This window comes from Plectropomus leopardus, chromosome 10, assembly GCF_026936395.1.
Source record: "Plectropomus leopardus strain MGB_pleo_1.0 chromosome 10, ASM2693639v1, whole genome shotgun sequence".
Classification (NCBI taxonomy): Eukaryota; Metazoa; Chordata; class Actinopteri; order Perciformes; family Serranidae; genus Plectropomus; species Plectropomus leopardus.
Genome location: NC_142185.1, coordinates 2014043 through 2036362, shown reverse-complemented (window position 1 = coordinate 2036362; position 22320 = coordinate 2014043). Strand labels below are relative to the sequence as shown.

Here is a 22320-nt window from a genome sequence, read left to right as displayed (position 1 = left end):
TGAGTCACAGTAAAGACACTAAAAAGCTTTTATTCATTAAACACTGCTGCAATGGATGATGACGAAGGCAAATCTAAAACATGAGGTGAGTTCAAACTTCAGAGGCACAGAGCAACATCACGGGCAAAGAATTTCACATACAAAGAGCTGCAATGGGAAACTCCACACATCACATGTGACACTGGAGTTCATAAAAACCCTGTAAGATAATATCAGCAAACACACAACAGGTTCAGGCACTCTGTCATCTCTCTTAGAGCCATTTTTCACCAAATCCTCTTTGAACCTGGGTGTTCTTTCGGGAACCTGCCTGTGATTCCACGAGTTTAGACTAGAGTCATTGTAATAAAGGATGTGTAATTAACTGAAGGTGTTTGACAGTGCACAACAGAAATAAACAGTGGAAGCTAAACGGCAGATAACACTGATTACCTGCAAACTTTTGTTCAGTTTTTATAGATATCTGTTTCTAACCATAGATCCAGCATGGATACAACTACATGCTCTTTTTTATGACTTCTCCATTCTACAAATAGGACACACCCACTGATGTCGTCACAGTTCACACCCCAGGTTAACCCTTTGAAACCTGGATGGATGACAGTTTTCTTGTGCTGCATTCAGATGCCTTTCACAAGCATTTAGACATTTAAAACCTAAACAAATTGCTGCAAAGTCTTTAGAACACACGGAGTAAAAGGCAATAGGCAGTTTGGCAAGGGTTGTCCGGCAATATGTAAGAAATTTGTAAAAGATGAAAAATTAGAAAGATGGAGAAAGAATTATTAAAAAAAACAAAAAAAAAAAAAATATATAATATATATATAGTTATAGCTATTATTATACATTTAACATTATGTTACAAAAAGGATGTATATTAAAGATACATTTTATTATTATTATTATTTTCCAAGTTATTTTCTAGTTTATTTGATTTTTTTCCTTTTTTTAAAAAATATGTATGCTATTTTTTCTTGTAACTTTTACAAATTTCTTGCTTATTTGTTGGATCATTTCCTGTTAAGTCGCACATTGCCGATTTTCTCAGGTTTCAAAGGGTCACAGAAAACCAGCTATTTTTTTGGTTTCAGCTGAGAACCAACTTCTTTGGCTCAGAACCAATTTATTTTAGCGGAAATGCTGTGAATGGTTCAAAATGAGGCGTGGGAACCAGAAAAGACTCAGTTCTCTGTAACAGCTCCACTTTATGATCAACATGATTTCATACAGCAAGCACCGCTGCCCAGTGCAGCCACAAATAAAGGTGGAAAGTAAATGTTAGTGGACTTTTGATGAGCTCTGACATTTACACTCCTTTTTGTACAGTCCCAAAGCGCAACATTTGTCAGATCTTATTAAACACATTATCAGGATTTATAGGATTGTTATGGGGCCCCTCCACATTGTTCACTGGGAAATTAGAAAAACATTCGGACTCGCTGCTAAGAAAAGGGAAGGACAGACATTAGTGATTAGTGTAGTGAAGCTGAAGGCTCTCCCAGAATATGTGAAACACTCAGAGCCTCTTATGACCCGACCAAAGAAAAGTCATGTTTGTTTTGTGTTTTGTGCTTTTTAGTGGGGAGAATTTGGCACACATGAAGTATGAAGTATAGAATAAGTACAAATGTCATGTACACTACTCCTCCCATAGGGTTTTAGACACAAGTCATAAACAAGAATGATGAAACAAAGTGTGGAATGTTAAAAAAAATCCATACATATGCAGATAATCTGTCATCAACTCATCATCATCATCATATAGATGACATATTTTCTTTAAATCAAAACAGTTTAAGGACAGTGGTTAAGAGGCTCCTTTAGCTCTTAGTTTGGACAACAGCATCTCATTCTTCCGACACTCCTGGAGACACAGAAAAAAGGAAAAGTCATCATTGCTGTTTTATCATTATTTGTCATGTGAGCTTTTATCTCAGGCCAACCGAGGAACAGAAATGACATGATGAGTTTTTGGAAAAGGCTGATAACAATCATGATACACTCGGGCTGATATCTGCTCACCAGCACACATTTTAAGGTCACTAACATATATTTTTCCCCAAATTGCTACAACACTCCACTGCTGCACACATGTCAGTGCATCAATTGATATGATCACAGTTAGGGGACATGGAGGGCAGAGTCTTGTCCCCAGCCCAAATGTTGGGAAAGAGACACTATTACATTTTTATACTATTAACTATAGATATGATTAATGAAAGCATCCCACCGTACCCTACAGACATTAAGGCTGTGTCAGAATAGAGCAGCATATTTTAGTGAATTCCACGTTTCCAGACAGTACTAACGTTTCTCAACAGCATTAGCCCGTTTTTTTTTTTTTTTTGTCAACGTGCATTAGTGTTAACACACAGGGACTTGCAACCTCAGCAGCTACAGGTCCTTTGAGGTTTCTACTGTTTTACCAGTGACTAAACAACCCATCACTGTTTGAATAAAGCATTAGATTCTTTATGTTTAACCAGAAACAAAGAGCCCCAACCTCACAACTGCCAAACCCACCAGACTCCATTTCAATAAATAGTAATTTAGGTGTGTTTAGAGTTAACATATTTTCACATCTGACTGGATGAATTATGGGTTTATATGAACCAAACCAGCATCAGTGACTATTGAAAAAGTGGAAAGACAAACCAAAATGGCTTTTGTGAATTTTAATTTTGGTCAGGGTTCCTGCAGCTCAAGGCGAGGTAGACTTTTTGACACTTTTTTAAACCCACTCAGAATTAAATTTAAGACCCTTTTTCTAATGAACAAAATACATTTTGAACATTGAACATTTTGTTCAAAACATTTTAGTTTTACTTTGTCCAAATGTTCATGTAACATAAAACATGACTTTTTTGTCCACTGAAGAAGTTGGTACAACCCTTTTCAGAGCGCAATTATTTGATGACAATTAAATAATTATATTATCACAGAAGTATCTACTTGGTTTAGCGACAGAAGAGGGAAACATCAGGCATTTCTGGCTGGTTTTCTTGGTGATTTTGTGTTTCTCAATCTGCATGTGGGATTCCAGTGCTTGCATTCCCTTCATGACTAGTTTAAGAAAAGGAATTTATTCAATTATTGAACAAAAAAAAAAAAAATCATTACTTAATATTTAGAAATTTTGAATGCAGCATCAGAAAAGATAAATAAAATAATAAAATCATTTTTTAGACTTTTGAAAGATTAATTTATGTCAATTTAACACCAATTAAGGCCTTCTTTTCAGTTGAATGAATTCTGTGCCTTTAAAGACTTTTTAGGAACAATGTTGTTTCTCTCAACTCTGAATAAAGTGTGTTAAATGATGATAAAACTACTGTCTATTTAAAGGGAGTCTGGTGGGTTTGAAAATAGTGATTTTAAGGCAGTTTTTGGTTAAACAAAAAGGACCTTGCTCTTTAACAAAAAGGTTAATCTCTGTGGGGATCCTTGAAATAATCTTGTCAGACTTCTAGTTCTAATTTAATCTTGTTAGATTTATAAAATCAGTTTCAGCCTGTCAAAGGACGTAAACTGACAGTGCAAACATGCCCGAGTGTTTACACTGCAACCTGGCTCTGCTTAATACTGAACCACTTTGAAAAAACATTTTGGAATTAGTTACTTAACACAAAAAGATGGCAAACTATGGCCCAGGTTGAGAAAAATCTTTTAACTCTGGATGTTGATGCTTATTTGACATGCAGAAAGCCCCACAGCAGCTCTTCCCAGACCAAGCTGTTGCACAGGATTGTTTAGAGCCGACAGGACACAAGACTCTGATGCAAATTCAAAATATGCACTGCAGGAATTGTATGATGCCATCAGCAGCAACATGCTTGAGCAACCGGATGGAATTTTTATAGCAGCTGCTGATGTTAATCAACTCATCCTTCAACTCCAAAGATGTAGCAGGATCAACGACAAATGCAATTTCATTTTTTGAACTTTTTATTTAAACTGTGTTTAAAAAATGACTAATAAATCTACCTTGTACCCATTTTTCAGTACAGCAGTGATTTTATTGCCCTGTTCTTGGTGTTATTTGGCATATTAACGTGCTATGCCTTTGCAGTGTTTTTATGTCACTGGTCTTGAAGCCATAATATGCACATGTATGTTTTTGGTTGCTGTGATATTTATTTACCAAGTTTTAAATATCTGCACTTTTTTCTTACAGTGTGTTTTCTTTTATTGTGTTCTGAGCTCACATCATTTATGTTTTGTGGAATGAAATTGAACATGTGGTAATTTATCTTAAGTGTGGACCTTGACTTAATGACTAAGGAAAGATTTTGGAACTCGTGGCTGGACCAGCTGGGAACCACTGCTTTAGTTCATCCATAACTAACAAAGCACAGCTGACACTTCACTGTTTCTCACCTCTTTAAAGTCCTTGACAGTTTTGAAGTAGAGCCTCTGCTTGTCGAGCAGCTCCAGGTACTCATCGTTCAGCTGATCTCTCCTCATTTTGTTCTCCTGCTTCTTCTTCTCCATCTGGAAAAGCAGACGAGCAAGGAGCAGGCATCACACACATGCTGCAGCAGCTTGTGTTGAAATTGTGCAAAGACTGTTAGAACTTGGCCTCTGAATAATTGTGCTTTATTACACTGCAGCACCTATCTCACTGTCTGACTGCTTCTGTTTCTGTTCAGCAGTGTCACCATGTTCCCAAATCTCAGCATTTAACTCCATGAGTACAGGGACCATATACATTAATTAGAGAACACAGTAAAATCCAAGTTTTACCCAGTGGAATGATCCTTCAGGAGAGTTTTACCTTGATGCGACTTTGTTTGATTCCCTCCACGATCTGCTCCATCTGCCTGAGGAACTGCTCCTTGGCAGCTGAAGAGGACATGGCCCTGACAACAGCACAGCAGGTTACATCTCATTCACGCTCTCACTCACTACTATACCATCACATCAAATATATCAGACACCCAACAGATGAGTGTGTTCATACTTACTGCTGGAAGTTGTCGTGAATGGAATTCAGTAGATTCACCTACAGAAAAGAAAGTTGTTTTCTCTCATTAACATTAATAACACATATTTGTCTGCAGCTGACTTTAACCTTTGTCAACTAAATTGGAGATGCTAAAATCACAGACAAATCCAGATTTAAAGCCATATTTGACCAGACTTTGGGATTCTACTGGCAATTATTTCCTGACTGCTTTGATGACTAACCTCCTTCTCCAGATAGACCTTCTTGTCGTCTAATGTGTTATACAGTGTGAAGAACTGCTTGGTCTCTTTGTGTGTTGCAGAAACTGGAAGGCACAAGAAAATTAGCATAGATTTATTGTCTTTGTTTCTTCTTTTTGGAGACATTTAGCACAAACGGTGGTTACAGTGGATACTGGGGAGGAACCCACCTTGACTGTAGAGTTCAATGAATCTCTTCTGGTACTGGGTCAGCTCAGCTCGGCTCGGCACCTCGTCAATCTTCCTCTGCAGGATGGCAATCTCACGGTTCCTCCGTGCCTGAACAGGGTGAAGGAAAGTCCTGATTTACCTCAAAGAGTTTAACTCTCCCCACAGAGGGGAAAGGGTCTTGGTGCTGGACTGGGGTGAGGTAAGTCTGAAGCTCTTTCATGTTTACATCTGTATTGTCTTGTTCAGAGTTTTGTGTTTTGGTCAGTATGTGATTTATTCTTAAAAAAGATTTGAGTGATCTGACAAGCACTCATAGAGGCTCATTAAGAAACCACAAAGGTGGCTGAGGGGGCCCTCTGCCTCCCCCTAGTGGTAGAAATGGTTCTGCCTTGCCTACATTTCAGGGTACTATATGGGAGATTCTGCTGAACTGCAACATAAAAATAGAGCCCTTCTGCAACTTTCTCAATTGCGTATAATCCCCAAATGTCCCATTTCTAAGTGAGGGGAGTGGGCTAGATTTTCTGCTAAAATCCTGAGGATGTGATGTTGATGCACGCATCCAAGTCTGCTCACCTAACTAATAAAGCTGGCATCAAAACTAACACACATTGCAAAAGAAAGCTGGCAGTTTCTGAAAATATATATGGGTAAGCTTCATGGACTTTTTGAAACAAAATGTTGACCAGCACCAATAAAACCAAAGATGGGTCGGGGGAATCGGAAATGAAAATGTTGAGTGTTGTAGCCAATGTAATCTTCAGGATTGCTCTACATTGTAACTACTATAACAACAGCTGGTTTTCACCTCTGCTTTCAGTTTATTGTTTTGTTTGGTTTTTGGTTTGCCTTTTCATTTTATAGTATATCACATTTGCTGCCAAGACTATTTTATTTAAATGTAATATCTGTTATAAGTGAAAACCCCATTAACAAAATTGTTGAAAAAAAAATAAAGTCAGCATCACCAAATGGTGACTGCAGTGGACCCAGTGATGTTGCTATCTAAACCTGTGACCAATTTCTGATATGCAGAGGTCAGCTTAACGGTAATGACAAGCCGGTGTGGTAAGCTTACTAGAAAAACATTAAAATCTCAAAAAGTGACAAAGTGACTTGTCACGAAGTGACACAAACATTAGTGGTAGTGATCTTGTCTTGCCTCGAACACTGGATCAGACTGGCTTTATAAAAGGTGGTGGCAGCCTTATGCTACCATAAAATCTTCAACAACTCACATTTTTACAGTGTGTGGGTATTGTTTTATTGATGGTAGGGGATACACAATAACATTGGTACATCATTGGGGTTTTTTTGGTATTGTTTTGCCCAGTGAATGTCTACAGTTTGAAAAGCAATGTATTTTATGTTTTTTATCTGCTGTATATTTCTGCAAGCCACCATTTCTGTAGATGTGCCACGGCTGACAGGCATTTGATACGTGCCTGACCGGCGCTGCTCACACAGCCAGTATGACTGCTCTAACTTGCTTGAGAAAAAAATCCCCACAGGCTTCACGACACACTCATGTGCTGCAGGCAATGTGTTCCACATTTTACACCTGACCTGAAATTTTTGATAAACAAGCACTATTTTAGTGCTTCTTTTATGCACTCTGGCACCCTCTTTACATTCAGTGCACATACCTTTATCTTAGAAAGTTAAAACGTGTACCTCAAACTGTCAAATCTGTGAATTCTTCGAAACAGCTATCTTTAATCATGTATTGACTAGAGATGTGTTTATGTTAACAATGGTGAGGTGTAATTACAGCTCTACATTTATGTGATGGTTTTAGTTACTTTACAGATTCAGATTATTAACACAAAATGTAAATAAACTAATAAATCACAATGTATAAATTACAGATTCACCTACCCAGCAGTAGGCCGACATTTAAAATGAGCTCCACCTTTACCAGCAGCTAAATTAAAGTTATGAACACATCACTGCATTATAGGCCATTCTGCATAATAAATACTTTTACTTTTGGTCGGCTTTTTTAAGTACACCTTCATGCTAATACTTTTGTACTTTCACCTGAATGATATTTTGAATGAAGGGCTTTTGACGCATCAGAGTATTTCTTCTGTTGCTACTTTTAATTCAGTAAAAGATCTAAGTACTTCTTCCACAGCTGTATGTCAGTATATTGGGATATTTTATGGCTTTTCTTTCACTCAAAGAGCCTATTTTGAGACTTAGTTGATGCAGTGTAGTGTGTGCACTGTTCACCTCTTAATGACCTGCAGCTGCCTGTCTGTCCCCCTCTCTCTCTGCTGTCACCACAGAACCAAGTCCACTGTCGCAGAGTTTTCATGGAGTAAAATGAATCTGTCGTGTACCGTTTTAGTCCATTTTAGATCCACATGGCAACATTTTGTCATGTGACTTCTTTCAGAAAACATTAGTTGGTTCAGTGTGTCAGGGCTACAGTCTAAAGAGAACAGTAACAGCAGTACACTGTCAGTTTGTCCTGGTTTGTTGCAGTTCTGGATGGGGAAACAGTCTCTGACACTGGAGCCTTGTAAACTTTCTCTGATTGGTCGGGTCCTGCCCCTGTTGCATTCACTGAAGATGCAAAATTGCAACACTGCTGTTTTCCTTGGTGACAATAACTGCTCAATATGCAAATTATTGAAGGCTTAAGATGCCAACGTGTGGCATCAGTGTGGCAGGTATTTTGGTGGGCATTGCCCCCCCCCCCCGTAGCCATGTCTAGAACCAGCCTCATGTAGGCCTGCAGCTGAAGAAAATGTTGAGTGTTTACATGAGGCCCTGATAAACTCAGACTAGTGTAAAAAAAAATTTTTAATGAGTTATTATGCACCCAAGTCTATGGATGGGACTTCTGTTATATGGTATATAATGTTTATGCAAAGGCTGCCTTCATTTCTATAAAAAATATATTATAAATCAACCTGCTTTGATGATGTCATTCCATTGTTTTTAAGCTCAATCAAAACAGATAATATTTGACTGGAATTTGTCCCTTTGTGTGGGACAATGAACAGCAGTACTTGTCTCACTCTTATCTGTAGTCTGTTATCTGCTGCTGTGACCTCATTTCCCACAGAGATCACTCTTCTTCCATCTAATCTGGTGTCATGTGAGGTAGTTACCATGAGCAGACGGATCTTCTGTAGTTTCTCTTTGTCTGTGTTGTACTGTTTGTCTATTAGCTGGTTCCTCTCCTGAGAAAGGAAAAAGAGAAGTAGAGAGGGCAGTTCATACCAACTGAGAGGGAAAGCTACTCAGTCTCTGGGAATCTTAATGTGTTTTAGACTGTGAGACAAATGCTAAAATACACAGTGTGTTGGACAGTGAGTGTGTACCTTCTCCTCCTCTGTATCTTGTCCTGATGCCGTCTTCAGTTCCTCAATGTTCTGCTGCAGGCGTGTCATCTCTTCCTGGACACACCCAAAAGACAAAAGTAGTACCAATTTACCACAAAGCAGGATTTTAACTCACTTTCAGCTCGTTTTCTGTACAAACACCCAGCAGCATCTACTGGATGTAGATACCCAGAGTGTGTGTGTGTGTGTGTGTGTGTGTACGTGTGTGTGTTGATGTACTTACTCTGCAGTGTGTGCGGAACTCCTGCTCCTGCTGCTTCAGGTTCTCATTCATCATCACCAGAGCCTTCAGCTTTTCTAGCAGGCTGTTCAACAGATTAAAACATTATTTGATGGACTGTCCTATAAATCAGAGATCAGAGGTTTCATCCCGGTGACAACAGTGTATGTATATAATCTGCCTGACCGAGGTTTTGATGCTCTTAATCAAACAACATGATACCAACATACTTCTACTGTAGGCAATGAAGAGGTGAAGGTGAGCATGCGGAGCATGCACAGAGATAGAGCAGCCAGAGATGAATCAGCTTCATAGTTTACATGATACAAATTTTCTATGGATCAGTTTATGAAAAGGTTTAAACTTTTTCTCTGCGACCAATTGAAATTTGAATCAGTTTGGGCCTGTTTAAGCACACTGAGGTGTTTATATGGCTCATATTTAATCTGTTTGGTCTTTCAAACCTATTCTAATCAGATTAGTAGGCTCCATGTAAACGTGTCTATTGAGAGCTCAATCATTCTTTGAACTTTTTCACTGTTGAGGCTCCAGGATTTTAAACAGGTCTACCCAGAGGACTGACACTGATCACAGAGGGAGATTCTCTGTGTCATGAGGATTAAGCGACACACAGAATTCAGAGATGATTGGTCTCCAGCACTCACCTGATATCAGCCTGCTCCTCCATCGTATCTAAAGACTTTAGCTCTTTCTCCAGTTTCTCTGACTGCTCTGTAGCCTGAGGAGAAACACAAACACCTTTGTGTGGGCAAGAAAATGAAATGTTGAAGAAATGTGAAGAAAACCTAGAAATGTTTCTTATGCTCACTGCTTATCACCTGCAAACACACATCCCTGATCACTTATTTCAACTAAATAATGAACAGATTATGTCAATGAAATCAATGTTATTTCTTGATGTCCACAGCCAAATTGCCCTGCAATATTCTTGTATGTGACGTGAAAAGATTTGTTTGCTGACAGCTGTGACCTCTGACAGTATTTGTTGTCAGGCCCATCTCAAAACACAGGATCAATTACCAAAATGCCCAACAAACCTTTGATAAAGTTTAGTGCTTTAAAAACAATAAACATTAGTATTCCACTTCAGTATTCAGTCTTTCATAACAAGTTGTCAATTGTTCCATGTGTCAACCAATATAATACAGATTCTTACAAACGGGCAAATGTCTCAGTGGGCTGTGTTTTCAGGAAACACCTTCATAAGGTGTCCCAGGGATGATTTTTTTCTGTAGGCTGATATTGACTTTAGCGTTGCCCTGGTTTCCTCTTCAAAACACCTATGGGATTTTTACATTGGATTTTGGATTATCGCAGAAAATAAGCTCTGTAGTGTAAATGCAACTTCCAGGAAAAGCTCATGTTTGGCTATAAATGAACGTCACTACTGTTGCATTATTTAATGTCGCCACCACAACTACACTAAAGCTGTGTTTAGCGTGATGTTGTTCTGTAGTCTCATTTAGCCACTTAATAGGCAATCTAACAGTCACGCCTTACCTCAAGCAGTTTTCTCTTTGCATCATCACAGCTTGTTTTCACCTCGGCATGCTTTGCTTGTAGCTGTCCAAAAATGAAAAAAACAACAACCACATCAACAAACAGCTTGTTACTGATAGATCCGACACCTTCTGGGATCACTGATATGTATCATAGTTCTAACGTGTCGTCCTCACATCTAAGAAAATGCTGACTGTATATAATAAGTCCTCTGTCTTATGTTCTGCACATGGATCCTATAAGTCAAATATGTAACTATATAAATAAATAAATGTATAATCTAAATAAAACTGTACATGTTGGTTTGTGTGATGCTCTGACAGATTCCTGTATAGATATATAACACATGAGGATCACAGTGGCTCTGGTTGTAATGAAGTGTTTGACACAGCGGTGTGCGAATGGACTCCACAGTGGAGCACAGTGACCTGCTGACCTCCTCCAGTTGTTTGGTCTTCTGCTGGATCTGTTTGTTGAGGGAGGCCACAGCCCTGCGGTGTTGCTGCAGTGGGCCGTAGCGCTCTGAGCGCTCCTCTGACGACAGCTCTGACTGCTGCAGGGACAGATGGGAGATACAATTTAATCTAACAGAAAAATGTAAACATCAAAGTACAACAGCACAGGTTTATTTTCAAGTCCTGGGTCACTATGAGCTGTCTGAACAGGTGTGATTTATACTTCTCCTGCTATGTTCAACTTCAATAATGTGTTGCAACAAAAATGCATCAAAGTCTTGCAAATGATTTTTATTACTGTGATTTAAAATGCTGAGTTTTCTTGAAAATGCTGAGTTTAGTTGAGATCAGGGTGCCTCTCTTCTTCCTTCTACTAAGATCATGATATTCCAGTTTTTAGGTGCCAAAATTATTAATTAATTATTATTTTGGTTTGAATCTTCAGAAACACAAGGGTTGACTAATATTTAGAAAAAATGAATTAGAAGTAGAAAACAAAATTTCCTCTGTACCTTTTTATCAAGATGACTGTATTGGCCTGAATACAGGAAATTCTGGAAATTATGTTTGAAAAGTGGGGCTGTCCTATATTCAAGGACAAAAATAATGACTTTTTCACAACATCAGATTCTCTTGTAGAAAAGAGAGAGCATCCTGACATCTTTACTGCAGAAACACTCTGTTTCTGTTTCTACTGTTTCATTCAGAAACAACTGAATCATCTGTCAAGCTGCAAAGAACTGCTGCTGTCACAGATGAGAAGCCCAAAAAGACAGACTGAGTGAGACAGCTACCCAAACATTATGCTTAAATAGGATCATTTATGTGTCATTTCTGTTCCACATGTAGTCAATAATCCTGTATAAATAAGTGTATTTGTGAACAAGCTCAAAACTAGTGGTAGTGGTTGGCTATGGGAGCCACTGTTCCTCCTACAGCAGGAGGAGCTTGAAGACTGAGATCTCTGGGTGTAACAAAATATCTACAAACACTCTCCCAGACAAAAGCTCACCAAAAAGTCTATCTCTGAGCTGAATTTGTCCAACAGGCAAAAATAAAAACTTTCAGCAAGTTGTCTTTAAATGCTTTTTGGCTCTAACACAACCTACTGTTTATTTGGAGCCTATGCTTCACTTTTTTCCAGGAGTACAGGCTTCATAGATGAGGACACTTGTCTTCTGGGATTAATAACATCTCAGGGTAACAGGACTTTTTCTATGAACAGATGTTGGGTCGAGCCCATCCTTGCCAGTGATGGCATGTTTGGTGAGATGGTGGCGTGCACAGATGCAGTAACTCTGAGCTCTTGCAGCCGTGGTTTTACATATGCACTCACCATGAACTAGAGACTTAAATATAAACACTACATGCACTTCAGCACATGCAACTTGTAGATGGACTACTGCTGATTTACAATTACTTGATAACTTTCACTGATGACTGTTATATTTAATTTTCTTTCTACGGTGTGAATGACTGTGGTATCTCAGCACTTACTCTTCTTTTATTTGTACTGCGAACTGTTTGTTTGCTCCTTGTTTTTTATACAATGACAATAAAGACTCTGTTCTATTCTACTCTTCTCTATTCTTAACTGTGAGTGTGTCTTACCCTCTCAGCGTACTCAGAGGCGATCTGTTTGATCTCCTCAGACTGCAGTCCCACTATCTGACCCACCGCACTTGCTGTCAGCTTCCCCTACACGAGGACACAAACAGAAATCATTGTACAGTCCACGGACAAACAGAACTCTAAACAGTCCACGGATGAAAAGAAAGACAACAAGACAGGACACAGGTTTTGCTTACCTCTTCATTTGCCATGGCAGCCATGCTGGTCATCAGGGTTTTGATTCGGATCTAAGAGGAAAAATAACCACAGTTACATCCCGTTAAAGGCAGAAAGTTCATGGTCAGGTTCATTTGTAGAGCAAATTCTCATACAGTGGCTTCAAAGTGCTTTACAGAGGAGTGAAACAGAAAATGAGTTACAACCCAGATGCATGAAAATACATGCACACACAAGGTTCCATTTTCTTCAGCCTTGATTCTTAACATCCTGTTTATGTTCAGCATGGCAGTAAGCGGGATACTTCATGTTTCACTGCAATAATTAGGATTTATTTAAAGTACAAAGGGATTTGTCACTGCTTGTAGGTGTCTTAGTTGTGTCTCCATACTCATTCTTAAACATGTATATTTTTTCCTTCCATGTGTCACTCACTCACTGTGTGAAGCTCTCACCTCCTCTGCTGCCCGCAGGTCGTCCTCCTCTGACACCTCTGCCATCCCAGGAGGTGCTGCCTGAGGGCCACTGGCCAGCGAGACCTTCCTCTCATCCACCTAGAGGATGGAGACAGGACAGAGAGGCTGAAGACAAAGGGGCAGTAAATGCCGGTGCAGACAGAAAGAACCACACTAGATGTAACTTCTGTTCTCAAACTCTCAGTGTTACTCAAGTATTCCACTGGAGGACAGTTTCCAAATCAATGCAGCAGAACCAGAGATATGTCTTCTCTTATTGCACACATTCTTCTTTAGGGACTAATGTAGGTTGGGCCAGCAGCACAGACGAATACCAGGCTTCATGGGTCTGCCTTACTTACTACTCTCTAACTCCACAACTCTAGATCTTTTTAGCTTTCAAACAAGTAGTCTTCACATGGCTTCCTCTGGAGACACTGAACACATCATACAATTTTTCTCACATATGCAGGAGTACTAAAGGTTCCTTTGAAAAAGACATATCATTGAGGCACCTACCTTGTCTTGTTTGGACTGTTTGCTGAATCCATATCGCCTAAAAAGAGAAAGAAAAACCTCAGTGATTTAGCATAGGGATGAAAAGAACTTAACATTTTCTTCCACACACAAAAAGGAGTTTTCAAATACACCATGCCACATTATAACATCAACACACGAAAAGGCAGTAATCCAGTATGATAATAAACAGCCCTCTGATTAAATTAATAACTCAATACACAAGTAGATGAAAGCAGCACCACAGTTTGCATCCATCATGCCTGAAATACAGCATGTGACAACTGCTTGCATTCTCCAACAGACACATCCAACCACAAAAAAACAGTGCTGTGAGTAGACACTTGCAGAAAAAGAAAGCTGCACACGGTCATTCAGTACTTACAGCAGGAAATCTGACATTCTAGCACAGCGGTGGGGATAGATGGATGGATGGATAAAAAACATCATTTCAGACAGATAGAAACTAGACATGATGAGATGTAAGGATTAGAGACTACAACAGCACATGCCTGGGCTTCAGGTCAAAGGCCAACAAAGAGGGGACTTTTGCTTGAGAGCTTTGAGCAAAAGTTTGTTTTTAATGCTCAGTTTGTATTTTACTGCTTTATATTCCTGTGTTAAACACAAATATACTGATAGAAACGTGATGGTGAAGGATCTGGATATGGCAGCTTAATCCGCAACAAGCTTGGTACAGAAAGGCTGAGTTTAACCAAATTACAAAATAATACATTTTTCAGGGCTGCAACTCAGTTATTTTCATTGTTAGTTTTTCAATTTTCAATCAATTACCGAAAAATTCAGAATTTCCTAAAGCCAGAGCTTGTTTTTTTCTAAGCAACAGTCCAAAATCCAAAGACATTTGATTGACTACCACATTAGACAGAAAGCCACATGGTAGAGACAGCAGTTTGTCCTCTTGCTCAGCAGGTTGGCAGTGTGCTGAGACCAAATTTCAAAGTCTGTTATGGTGATGACACACGGTATGCTTATCGGGTGACACATAAATTACAGTGTGTGCTCAGAGTGCTTACAAAGCTAACTGTTTTTATAGTGGCGATCCATGGAAGTGTGAATAGATGACAGTGATACTGTAAAGCCACAAAAACCACAAAAGATGATTTACAGGTAAAATGGCAGAGCGTGTGCGCGCGTGCGCGCGCACACACACACACACACACACACACACACACACACACACACACACACACACACACACACAGGCACACACACACACACAGGCACACACGCAGGCAAACAAACAGACAAAGAAGTCCTGTACAATAAAGCAGATTATTGTAAGATTGGGAGTTCTATCTGGTTGACTCTGGGTTTTCAGGGTTACGACGGTGGATCACTTCTTACTGGACTACATCGCCATAGTAACTTATGCTGCAGACCTAAGCAGGATATGTTGGAGACAACAGATCAAGCAATGGAAAGCACAACCTACTGACCAATCAAATCTTTTGGAAAATGGTGTCACCATTCCTAGTTCCCGTGGAACTCGGTGCGCACATCTTGACAGGGTCACTCAGGACAGCAAAAGCATTCAGAGACCATTTTTGATGTAAGAGATTTAGATCCTCGGCAGAATGAGTAACTTCTTGAGCAACTTTGAGCTTTTGTTTACAGATATCCTGCATCGGAGACTGAACAAAGCCTTATTCTTTATTTACTCATAAAATATGATGGTAAGCCTACTTACTGCTTTAAATTAGGTTTTTATAGTGATTTGCTCCCAAGTCTGGTTGACACAGTCAGGATCGCAGTGATCTTAAAGGGATACTTTGCCAATTTTCAACCAGCTTTGTATCAAAACAATGTGGGTATTATGTGTAAATGAACTGTGGTAAACTTCCCTCCATCTAACCAAAGACTGGATACCTCCTGGGTTGACTTACTGAGTGGATAACGAGCGTCATGTTACCAAGTGAGTTTTGTGGTTAAGCTTAGTGTGGCCAGAAAACATAAAGATCTCCTGGTGGGAAATCTTACCTGCCATATTCCAGCAGGGTGGAGTGAACTCTGGACTCCTCATCCAGCAGCTCCCCTGCATCCCTCTGCCTCCTGTACTTCCTCTGGGGTTTGTACACTTCCTGTAAAACACAACAACAGTGTAAATTCATGGCACAGGAATTTATATTCAGTATAGAAATAAAGGAACAGGGCAGCTTGAAGACTTCTCAGAAACTCCTTGTACTTGTTTTTTTTAAACATCCAGTATAAAGAGATATCTTAATAATAACTTGTATGTGATTTTATTTTGTCAAATAATTAAATGCAAGTGATGCCTGATGGTGCTGCAACTCACCAATACATCGAGAACTGCCCTCACAGCCTTGTCTTTTCTCTGGAGGAACTCTTCATCCTGGACCACAGGGTTTCAGAGCACATGTCAACACCAGCACTCATTTAATTTATCACTGGACAATTTATGCCCACAACCAAATAATGTTCATTATTCTGACTTATATATCATAACTGACCCTGATTATGTTTTTTGTCATTCCTGAAATACTATTTTTTTTCTTTTGTTGGCAAAAAGGCCTCTAAACTTTGAGGTGTTCAGACCAGTTCAAACACACTGAGAACTGTATGCCATCCAGACAATGTCTTTTTCAGGGACGTCCCTGCTTATTCCAGCAAGACAGTGAGTGACATTCTGCACGTGTTCAACAGTGTTGCCTCACAATACAAGAGCCAGACCAGTCTCCCACTGAACATGTGCAAAATATTATGAAGCGCAAAATACAACAACAGAGATCCTGGACTGTTGGGCAACTTATCTTGTAGATAAAAGAAGAGTGGGAAGGAATTTCACATTCAAAACTTTAACAAATACTGTTCTCAGCTTCCAAACACTGACTGGGTGTTGTTAAAGGAAAACTGATGTCTCACGTTGGTTAATATGCTTCTGTCCCAACTTTTTTGAAGCTTGTTGCAGGGATCAATTTCAGAATGAGAGCATATTCTACAAAAAAACAATTAAGTTTGTCAGTTTGAACATTAAATATAAAATATATATAATATAAAAATATATATGTTTGTATTGTATCCAGTTGAAAATAGGTCAAAAGGGTTTTGCAAATGATTGTATTCTGTTACATTTTACATAGCATCTGAACTTTTTTTGGAATTGAGGTTGTACCTATTAATGACCCAGTATTTTTTAAAAAAAGATCAAAACAGTGGATTCTCTTAGTCTTTCTAACTTGTCCATCATCTGGATGTTATTCCACCAAAAACTACAAATAAGCTCTGGCTCTAAGGCCAACTCCTAACTACAGTTACCTCTGGGAGGCTGTGGGTCTTCTGGAACTGAGAGATGGAGTAGGCTCTCACATAATCCCCCATCTCCTCCCTGGTCTCTATGGCTCGCTTCACCAGCCACTGGGAAGAGACACATCACACAGCTGATCACACACAAGGATAACCCACAAGGTCCTCTGCACAAAGGCTGAATCATCTGAGAAATTCCTAGAAATCATCCTCTGACTGGGCCTGTCATTTGAAACACATTTATGAGCCAACACTAAGGTCATAAAGTAAGTTTATGTGGAAATCAAAGATCCAGATCACAAGCCAAAACTTATCAGCAGATATAAATTTTACTCAAATTATGATTTAATTCTTATTTGAAGCTGAATACTAATATGAAGAGTCTGTGCTTTTATTTAAGACTGAACTGTCTCACCTGTATCACTGGAAAAATGTGGATAAAATCCAGCCCCTGGATTTGATGAGGCTCCAGACGATGAGGACACTTCATCTTTGGTAACACAGACACTATTTTCTCTGTTAGGGCTCTGTAAAGAGAAAAGCACTTCATCTTTTCCCTGCAATGACTTCAGAAACTACATTTTTAAACCAATGGGAGTGATGGTTAGAACTACGAAAATAAAACAAGGTTGAAAAAGCAGTTTCCTTTATGAATAAAATAAGAAAAATAATAACATTGCTCTGCTTGTTACATTTCTTAAGCAACTAACTAAACTAACTGAAAGAGCACACTGAGGCTGCACTAAATTTGAAAAACTGTAAAACAAAATGATAAACATACAGGAGCATACAGTATCAAGCTTTGGTAAAAATGTTGCCACCGTTTTATTTTTTAACTGTGTTTGAAGCAATACTAACGTTCTTGCGTTTGTCAGTTTCTTCTGTTTCAACTCAAGCCATATTCTGACTGTTGGTTGGTTGATGTGGGTTGTAGCTTTAATCTCAAATTTCAGACAATGACAGGATTTCTGACTTTAAGAGGTCAAATGGCCTTTTAAAAACTAGTCTGTCTCTGCAGTAGAAAGATATGTATGCTTTTGAAATTGGTGCCTCATGACCAGAAAAAACTGAGACATGGGACACTTTTGCTCAAGAAAAACCTACAACTACCAGAATGCACTGTGCTGCACTAGACCAATAAACGCTCCCGCTGGTGGTTGACGTAATGCACACTTGTAAAGAAATGATCTCGTGTTACAGTTAAACAGTGAGTTAAAACATGCTTCTGAAAACATTTTAGGGAAGAAATATGCAACTCAGTGACAGAATCTCTGTTTATATATGGTCTGCTTAGTTTTACTGTTGAAACTATGTTTTTTCAGCCTCTGTTTCCACTATGCAGGAAGCAGTATGGCGCCGACTTCCTGTTCACAAACTCTCAGTTAAAGCTAAACAGGGCACCAAAATGTCTTTCTGAAAATATTTAAGGAGAGAAATAGGCAGCACAGCAACATAATATGATGTACATTTGATCGGCATTGCCTAGTTTAACCATTTGATTGGATTTTGGTCTGAGTGTGTTTGTGTGTGTGTGTGTGTGTGTGTGTGTGTGTGTGAGAGTGAGTGTGAGGGGGGGAGAGTGAAGACAGTATCTCTTGGTTCACTTCTTTACTCTTGCAGCCAGTAGTTCAAGCAAAAATCTGAGAGCAAGGAAAACTTTAAAAGTTTAGCTGGATGGGGGTGGGGGATATGTAAGCACTATTTAGATGGGGGGAGGTTTACCTCAGTTCATCTACACATACTATGCACACTGTTTGCACATCTGCAAAATATTCCTTTAAGTCTGTCTTTGGCTCCTGAAACTGTAAAGTGCCCACCAAGTGATAATGTCTCGAGTGCAATCCATGATCACTGTTTTGGACTGATGACCAAAGACTTGACAAAACTTTTCTCCAAACCATCATTGTCCATCTGGGACATGTTGCCATCGTTTTATTTTTTAACTGTGTTAGAAGCCAGCTGAAAAAATGCTTACATTTTCTGGCCAATAGTTGAGTTTTCTTGGAAGAGAAGATCCACATCGATGTCAAAGTTACATGTGGTGATGCACCAGGTCATTCCACCCACCACCTGAGGGGGAGAAAAGAAGGAAAAAAGCTGAGTGAGGGTGGACGTTTACTGTTTTAAAAAATCAGATGCAATGTCTTCTGTGCAAAGCTTCCTGAGCTCACTTGATACTTAAGTTTACAATTTAGCAAAACTAAACTGGACAACTGGACAAGAAAATGTAACTACTAATGACTCCTTTCTCATGATTTAGGACATTTTTCTTTTTCAAGAAAATGATGGGAGCAGCATGCAGAGAGCACAAACAGGTCCTGTGTGTACCTTATCAAAAGGTGACAGTCCTTTAATCCGTGCTCTGAAGTATCCAGCTGCCAGCAGGAGCTCCAGGATCTCCGCCAGTTTGACGCTCTGCTCCTCATCCTCTCGGGTTTCCACCTGGGAGCCAAACACAAATCGTCTTTATCACCAAAATGCCCTCGAGCAAGACAGTGAAACTCACACAGCTGCAGAAGTGCTGTTTATAGCTAAGTTAAAAGAATAGTTCTGATTTTTAGAAGTGGGGTTGTATGGGGTACTTATCCAAAGCCAGTAAATTTTATTCAGTAGATATCAGTCAGCACATCCAAAGACTAGAGAGGCAGTCCCGACACAAAAGCTAAGCAATATGCTGCTGTAGATGGGGGTCAGCAACAAACCATGTTTAAACCACCAATAACAAGTACCACCTCAAAAAAATCATTATCAATTTAAGTGTACACTATATTGAGAGTAATTTCACTACCATTCTGCCCATTACTGGCTTCAGTTCCTCTATGCTCTCATCAAAGCCACCTGACTCCATTAAGAAAATCGGTAATTTTAGCTCTATGAGCACAGGAGCTGCTGGTCTACTGCTGCTACAATTGGTTGGTTAGTTTGTGTTCCTGTGTTACCTCGGTGAATCTGAACTAACCCTTTAAGTTACACAATAACAAAAAACTAACCAACTTAGGCAGTGGTAGACCAGCAGCTCCTGTGTTCAGAGATTTTAAAATCACTGTTTTTCTCAATGGAGTCTGGCTTTGAAGAGAGCCATATAATAGCCTCATTTTCCTGTTGTAAATCACTGTCTGACATAAAGGCAAAGCAGTAACACGACTCTCAATATAGCGTATACTTACATTGATATTGATTGTTTTAAGGCAGCTAAAATAGGTTTTGTTGCTGCCCCCCATCCACAGCAGTAGAACGCTTAGCTTCCTTGTTGAACACAAGCCTGACTCTCCAAACTGGGGGTCTGCTGACTGACATGTCCTGTTTATAATACAGCCTAGTATCTGTAGATATCCATACAACCCACTTCAAAACACATGAACTATCCCTTTAATGTCTGAGGAGAGAGCCAGGCAGTGCGGCGGGGATCCTTCTGTCTGCCATCATGACGTGGCTTTCTTATTGTTCTCTTTAACGTGTAATTGAATGTGCTGCTGCTTTACACGGTTAACGTTAAATGACATTTCCATTCACCCGTTATGAGCTAACTATACTTTTCCGACTGTTAGCTCGACCGTTAAGTTAACTAACCAGCCCCCGAGTTATATGATGACAATTCCATTAAAGTCTGTTTTTACAGTCAAACCTCGCGCAGTGCTGAGAACAAAATAACTTTGATAACTCTACCTGAATGAGGTTGCCTTCCTGGTCATACTGAGCTCCTATTTTAGAGCCAGTTCTGACTCTGTGGAACACAGACGCAGCCGTCGCCATTATGAACTGTTGACAACGACAGGTCACATGACCGTAGCACGTGACAGTCAAATGTCCCGTGTTATATTAACGCCTAATGTCGAATGCAGCGACACACAAAATAGGAATTATAATATTTACTATCTTATATTGTACTTGAAATTATAGTTTGTGTTTTAAACACGTGACAAACGCCACGAGGAGCATAAACATGTAGACGGTACACCATGCACGCGCACTTCCACCCAGCAGAGGGAGCGCCAGGGAAAACATCAGTTCCAAACTGCTGTCAGAAGAAGAAATATTACAAACTACGTCATAAATGTAATAATAATAATAACAATAATAATAATAATGTTAATAATAATAATAATAATGATAATGATAATGATAATAATAATAATAATAATAATAATAATAATAATAATAATAATAATAATAATAATAATGATAATATAAAATACATCTTACATCAGAAATGCATCTTAAGATGTATGGTGTGCATGGTGGGCACTACAGATTAAAAGATTCCTAAGAAATCCATATAGAATGTAGAATATTTTTGTAAACTTTTGTTAAAAAATAGTTGACGATGTTAATTTTCTATTTATGTGCCCTTATGGTGATATTAAACTTTCAACGAAACTCTCCACCTTTCATAAGCAAGCTATTTTATGTTGGTTCCTTCTTTATGAGCACAATTATTCTCCTCACAAATAGTTTCTTTTCAATTTTATTTTAAATAATGGTAGCATTTCTGTAACATGTGCTCCACTTTGTCTTTCTCTCTCCATCTTTTTATTCTTTACACATTGTCACGAATTTCCTATTCATTTTTTAAAAATTTATCACTATATTTGCAATAGATAGCAATATTGAAATTTTAATAATTTCAATCAAGACAGAGAAGAAAAAAATGAAGGAATTCAATTTTATACTAGCAACAATAGTTAGGTAATTTAGACATTTCACTTGAATTCCATCTTTTTAGCAGAGCCTGGATATTTTTTATTTTTGTTATGTTTCTTTATTTTCTCTACATCTCATTTATTATGCAATTGTCTTTATTTTTTAATATGAATGTTATTTTGATTTCTACTAAAAAACAACAGATGTAGCTTATATGTGTTAAATGTCTAAATAAAACTTTAAAAAATCACAACATGCACGTGCACTTGCATCCAGCGGAGTTTTCATTAGAAAAGAAAAAAAATATAATCAAGTTTATACAGTTAAAGAAATGCATTTTAAGATGCTACATAGATATAATTGTTGCAACACGTATAAACATTTAAAGTCCACATCTCCTCAGACTGCTCCTTTTCTGTAACATGTGCTCCATTTTCTCTGTCTCTTTCTTAATCTTGTTATTCTTCACGTTTTTATGTGACATAAATTTCCTTTTTTTTAAAAAAAAAAAAAATTGTTATTTACAGGCTTCTCCGCAAAATTCTATCACTGTTGCATTTGTGTATTTTGATAAAGAGAGCGAAAAAGGAAAGAAACCCTTTCTTGCGGACTGGATGTTTTTATTTTGTTATGCGTCTTTATTTCCTCTACATTTTATTTATTATGTAAAAGTCTTTATTTTAGTCTCATTTATTTTTTCTCTATTT

At 38.6% G+C, this 22320-nt stretch overlaps 1 protein-coding gene across 2 annotated transcripts; it reads right to left on the bottom strand.

The window, feature by feature from the left end:
- Positions 1–14: 14 nt before the first annotated feature.
- On the bottom strand, positions 15–20777 carry ccdc93 (CCC complex scaffolding subunit CCDC93). 2 transcript variants are annotated; one of them, XM_088082829.1, is made up of 24 exons: positions 20639–20777; positions 19301–19414; positions 18948–19042; positions 17388–17499; positions 16985–17083; positions 16005–16061; positions 15689–15789; positions 14073–14090; positions 13691–13727; positions 13172–13270; positions 12737–12787; positions 12540–12626; positions 10910–11026; positions 10474–10536; positions 9618–9691; positions 8956–9037; positions 8712–8786; positions 8499–8570; positions 5376–5484; positions 5188–5270; positions 4965–5002; positions 4775–4859; positions 4378–4491; positions 15–1864 (listed from the first exon to the last, which is right to left on the bottom strand). In XM_088082829.1, exons 1-24 carry the CDS (start codon positions 20723–20725, stop codon positions 1808–1810), a joined length of 1926 nt encoding a protein of 641 aa, XP_087938955.1. In that variant the 5' UTR covers positions 20726–20777; the 3' UTR covers positions 15–1807. The 2 variants fall into 2 exon arrangements, with proteins under 2 accessions (XP_087938955.1, XP_042350923.1); XM_042494989.2 differs by lacking the exon at positions 14073–14090.
- Positions 20778–22320: the final 1543 nt, after the last annotated feature.

Excerpts from the sequence above, each read along its gene's own strand:
- ccdc93 (XM_088082829.1), bottom strand. The coding sequence starts at position 20,725 with ATGGCGACGGCTGCGTCTGTGTTCCACAGAGTCAGAACTGGCTCTAAA. Across the intron at positions 19,415-20,638 it reads AGGAAGGCAACCTCATTCAG|GTGGAAACCCGAGAGGATGA; the intron begins GTAGAGTTATCA and ends TTTGGCTCCCAG. Across the intron at positions 15,790-16,004 it reads GGGCAGTTCTCGATGTATTG|GAAGTGTACAAACCCCAGAG; the intron begins GTGAGTTGCAGC and ends TGTGTTTTACAG.